The sequence below is a fragment of the Calidris pugnax genome, unplaced genomic scaffold (assembly GCF_001431845.1).
Source record: "Calidris pugnax isolate Ruff unplaced genomic scaffold, ASM143184v1 scaffold425, whole genome shotgun sequence".
Taxonomy (NCBI): domain Eukaryota; kingdom Metazoa; phylum Chordata; class Aves; order Charadriiformes; family Scolopacidae; genus Calidris; species Calidris pugnax.
The window spans coordinates 863,291-867,640 of NW_015091137.1; the positions used below are offsets into that span (position 1 = coordinate 863,291).

At 46.8% G+C, this 4,350-nt stretch overlaps 1 protein-coding gene across 2 annotated transcripts; it reads left to right on the top strand.

The window, feature by feature from the left end:
* Nucleotides 1-6: 6 nt before the first annotated feature.
* Nucleotides 7-2,457, top strand: LOC106897764 (activated RNA polymerase II transcriptional coactivator p15-like). Of its 2 annotated transcripts, XM_014958594.1 has the most exons (4): nucleotides 7-180; nucleotides 427-543; nucleotides 752-860; nucleotides 1,797-2,457. In XM_014958594.1, the coding sequence occupies exons 1-4, from the start codon at nucleotides 115-117 to the stop codon at nucleotides 1,874-1,876; spliced, it is 372 nt and encodes a 123-aa protein (XP_014814080.1). In that variant the 5' UTR covers nucleotides 7-114; the 3' UTR covers nucleotides 1,877-2,457. The 2 variants fall into 2 exon arrangements, 1 of the variants encoding a protein (XP_014814080.1); XR_001413825.1 differs by lacking the exon at nucleotides 752-860 and having other exon boundaries at nucleotides 42-543; nucleotides 1,797-1,933.
* Nucleotides 2,458-4,350: the final 1,893 nt, after the last annotated feature.

The following is a 4,350-nucleotide window of genomic DNA, read 5'->3' on the forward strand; positions in this document are numbered from 1 at the left end:
GTGGGCGGTGCGTGCGGTCAGGTACGAGCAGCGGCGGCCCCGGAGCATTTCCCCCCCCTCCCCGGGGACCCGGCGCTCCCCGTCCCCTCCGGGCTGACTGGCTCTGCCCGTAGGATGCCCAAGGCTAAGGAGTTGGCGGGGACGAGCAGCTCCGAGAGCGGCGCGGAGGAGGAGGGGAAGGTACCGCCGCCCCGGGGAGAAGGGGGAGCCGCCAGCGGAGCCACCCGGTCGGGTCCCGGTCCTCAGGGCAGGTGACACGCCTGTCCCGCCCGTCCCTGCTCGCATCCCCCAGCCGCAGGGGTACCTGGCAGCGGCCTCGGCCTCGGGCCGTGACTCCCGCCTGCTGCGGAGGGTCCGGTAGGGCCCGGGAGAAGGGGCTGTGGCTCCTCGGAGCGGGCTCCGCAAACCGGCGATCTCTCTTTCTAGAAAAGAAAGAAAGAAATGTCTTCTAAGTCAGAGAAAATGCTGAAAACAGTGGCTAAACCTTCAAAGAGGACAGAAAAGCCTCCAGGACAAGGCGGTGAGGAGGAGGGCATGTTCCAGGTGAGGACGGCGGGGGTCTGCTCCGGGAACGCACCCTCCTCCTTCCCGCAGAGGTCTCCACCCGCCTGCAGCGGAGCGTTTCGGTGGCTGAGCTGACAGCCTCGTGCCTGCCGTCCCTTCGCTGTCCCCGGACACCTGGGGGGACCCAGCAGGCACAGGAGCGGCGTGTTGAGGGGCTGGGTGTAATGCGGGTTCTGTGTTACCGCAGATTGGGAAGATGTGCTATGTCAGAGTGTCCTGCTTCAAGGGAAAGGTCCTCGTGGATATCAGGGAGTTCTACACTGACAAGGAAGGGAGCATGAAACCGGGGAGGAAAGGTACAACCACGTTTGCTGGTGGCAGCCAGGGGCCACGCCGGACTCTCCGCTCCGGCTGCTGGCTCTCCAGCTCTGGAGTCTCCCGTGGCGAAAGGGAGACCTGTGGGTGCCACGCTGAGGGCCCCAGGCACTGGGCAAACCACAGGGGAGGGTGTAGCACTTCTTCCAGGCTGGATAAAGCACACCCACAGCATAAGACACAAGATCTGTCAGTTAAAACAGAGATCACGAAGAAATGTATTTTCATTTAAATACTGCCTCTACTGTTTTTCTCAAGAGTTCTTGGCCCTGATCTTTATCTAGAGAATTTAATAACGCTTGGGCCCAGTTCTTTAATGTGATTCTTAACAAAGCCAAAAGGAACAATTGGACAACATCTGGCTGGACCCCACACAGCAGTTCCACTACCATGTTTGTTTTGTAAGGGAGAGGGACAAGACATCAAGACCTTGTCTCTGTTGGATCTAAAAAGAAAGAAGCCAGTTCTTTTCTAGTGTTTAAGCCACACTAGTGATTTCTTGTTAGCAGCTTTTTTTTTTTTTTCTTTTTTTTTTTTTTAACTAGAGCTAGAGTTGGCATTACTTCCTTTGGGTAATTGAAAGGATGGTGTCCTAATTGCTGTATGGAATAAGGTTCTCCTAGCATTTCTTCCTAGCTCATGTGAGTGGGAATTTGTACTAGGCAGTAGTCTATAAGGGGCTGTGGGACTCTTGAAAGGCAATTATATTCTTATATTCTCATACTATGCTTCTGTGATAGCATTGAGTATCCTCGATACAGATGCTGAAGTGCAGGCACAACTGCCATGTTTGGAAGGTCTGCGCCTCTGCCTCAGACCCATTTCCCTTCTGTAGCTGGTCTGAGGGAGCCAATCTCTTGTGCTACTTGATGTTTACCCCTTGCCTCCTCTGAAACCTCCCCTTCTGCTGTTTGTAGGGATTGCCCTGTCTGCAGAACAGTGGAACCAGCTGAAGGAGATAATTCCTGAGATCGATGCTGCACTCAAGAGATTTTAAGATTAAGAATATTGGACACCTTCAATCTGTTTCCTTTCCCTCAAGTGCACTGACAACTGTAAAACCCAGGATTCTCATCTGGAGCCTTCCCCTCACCTTGCTGGGGTTTCTTTGCTGAGGTGGTGGTCATACTGAAAAGACCAGAGACTCTTCTATTTTAAAAAGTAGCTTGTAATGAGGACCTGGAACTAGAGCCAGTGCTGTGAAGAGAGACTTCAGCACTTCTAGTCTCAAGCAGACTTGAGGTCTGTGCTGGTGAGGGACATGACCTCAACCTGGTTTTGCAGCGATGGGTGGCTTCAAGTCTGCCTGGTGGAATGGTTTAACTGCTCTACATCTGCTACTGTCTTCCGCTTGGTTGAATGTTGAGTAAGATGGTTTGTATACCTCATGTAGGCATCTGTGTTTCCTCCATATGTTATTCTGGCTATTTCAAGTACTCTTTGTGTTGTTGAGGGTTGTTTGGTGTTTTTTGGTTGGGGTTTTTTTTTTTGAGTGAAGAAAGGGATTATTATACTTTAGCAACTGGTTTGTCTGTAGAGGGTGAATACGCACAATAAATGTGTTTGCATTATAAAAAGGAGAGGCATAGTGTTTCACAGGCTGGCATCACAACTCTTTGTTTCAGGCACCCTTCTTTGTAGGTTGCTGTTGGATTTCCCTTTCAGAAGGAGAGTGCTCTGTAGTGTTTACTCTCATGATATGTTCCCAATAATCCTGCTATACAGAAGGAGTCACACAGCAGTCTACTCCAGGTCATGGGAAGGGCAAGCTAGAATGTGAATCATTCAAAAGAACTGGTAATTAGGAGGCCTATTAAATAGAGGAAAAATTAAAGGGCTAAGGAGGAAAAAATATTCCTTTCCCTCTGGCAGAGAAAAAAAACAAGCTATGGAAAGAGTGGAAAAAGGATATTTTATGCTTGAGCTCTAAATGGATCCCATTCTGGGATCAGCTGCAGCAAGCACAGCCTTCCTCAGCAAGACTTTTCCAGACTTTTCAACGGCTTGCGTTTTCCATCTATTTTTGGTTTTTCTCTTGCCCTGGTTTCCATAGTATCTGAATGCTTCATGCTCTTAAATATATCCACACTTGCAACACCTTGGTGAAGTAGGAGGTACCCAGCCCCTTGCTCTGTAAAGATGCTGGGGCTCAGGGCTGAGTGGAAGATGTGGGGTGGAGCGGTGAATTGAAACTAGGCTTTCCTAAATGCTGAATTTGTAAGTGCTGGATTAGTCTTTCATCAGGGATAACAGAAGAAAAAAATATATTTCTTGAAACTGTCCCTTAAAAAAATTTTGAAAGGCTTGGTGCTGTAGTTCCTTAGAGCGGGGGTGGAGATGGAAAGACTTGACGACTGAGGTATTCTCCTCTAATCTGGTGTTTGACTGTGCTCTATTGTCACAATTCTTTCTCTCAAGTAAGTGAGAGAGAGCATGAGGACACTAGACTGTGTCCTGAAGCCATGCTGTAAGCAATGTTTATAACATAATGTCTTAATACAGTGTTCAGAGGCTAAAGGTAATGGGAAGAAAATTTACCAAAAAAGGGAGAGATGCAAGAGAAGCAGATGCTGTCAGTATGAACCCAAGATGCTAGGGATGCTCAGTCCTTTTATTTTGTCACAGCCCTGGGATACCCAGTCTAAAACGTGACAAACAACTATGTCCATGTGTGATGCCTGCTTAAGGAATGTTTAAGGGGCAGAGGGAGAAGCCAGATCAAAACAGCATAGCTTAGTATCTTTGCTGATTAAAAGCAGGTCCAAACTGGACTTAATCAGCTCAACTGAATATCGCATGATTCTACAGCTGATGAGTAGCCTCCCCTTCACTGAGAAAGGAGGGCCATGTTCCATTGACTTCTGACTCCTTTTCTTCCAAGTGTTGGAAGAAACAGTTTGCAAACATATAGTTTGGGTTGTGTAACAGGCAACAAGGCTTTTTCATTATTTTTTTTTTAATCCTTAAACAACATCTGCTCTTGATCAGAAAGATATCTGGAATCTTTGATGTTCATTTCCAATCTAACCACTGTTATTGAGAAGTTCCAGTCAAAATCCACGTCTTAAAACTTAGTTAATTTTTGGTTTGTTGCAAAGTAAAAATATTAAAAAAACCTAATCTTAAACTGGTTGGGATAACAGATATCCAATGAAAGGTAAACAGCAAGGTCTTGTTAAACAAGAGAGGATGAAAGCTTATGGCAAGTTGTATTCTTACACAGAGGGTGTTTTTCTGTAAAGCTGTTAATGTGCTGTCTTGGAGCAGTTTTCTCTGCAGAACATTTTGCCCCAAACCAGAAACAAATACATTACAGGAATGAACTTTTCTCTTCTTGACACTATATTGTTGCTTGGATATTTTCTGGCAGGACTGTCTTAACTAGTCCTTTGGCTCTTCTGCCTGGGGAGCAAATAGGTAAGGGAAAACAGATTGTTTTGAAGGATCCTTTTTTTTTTTTTTTTTTTTTTT

Coding starts and splice junctions, on each gene's coding strand:
- LOC106897764 (XM_014958594.1), top strand. CDS start 115: ATGCCCAAGGCTAAGGAGTTGGCGGGGACGAGCAGCTCCGAGAGCGGC. Junction 181..426: donor GCGCGGAGGAGGAGGGGAAG/GTACCGCCGCCC, acceptor CTCTCTTTCTAG/AAAAGAAAGAAAGAAATGTC. Junction 544..751: donor AGGAGGAGGGCATGTTCCAG/GTGAGGACGGCG, acceptor GTGTTACCGCAG/ATTGGGAAGATGTGCTATGT.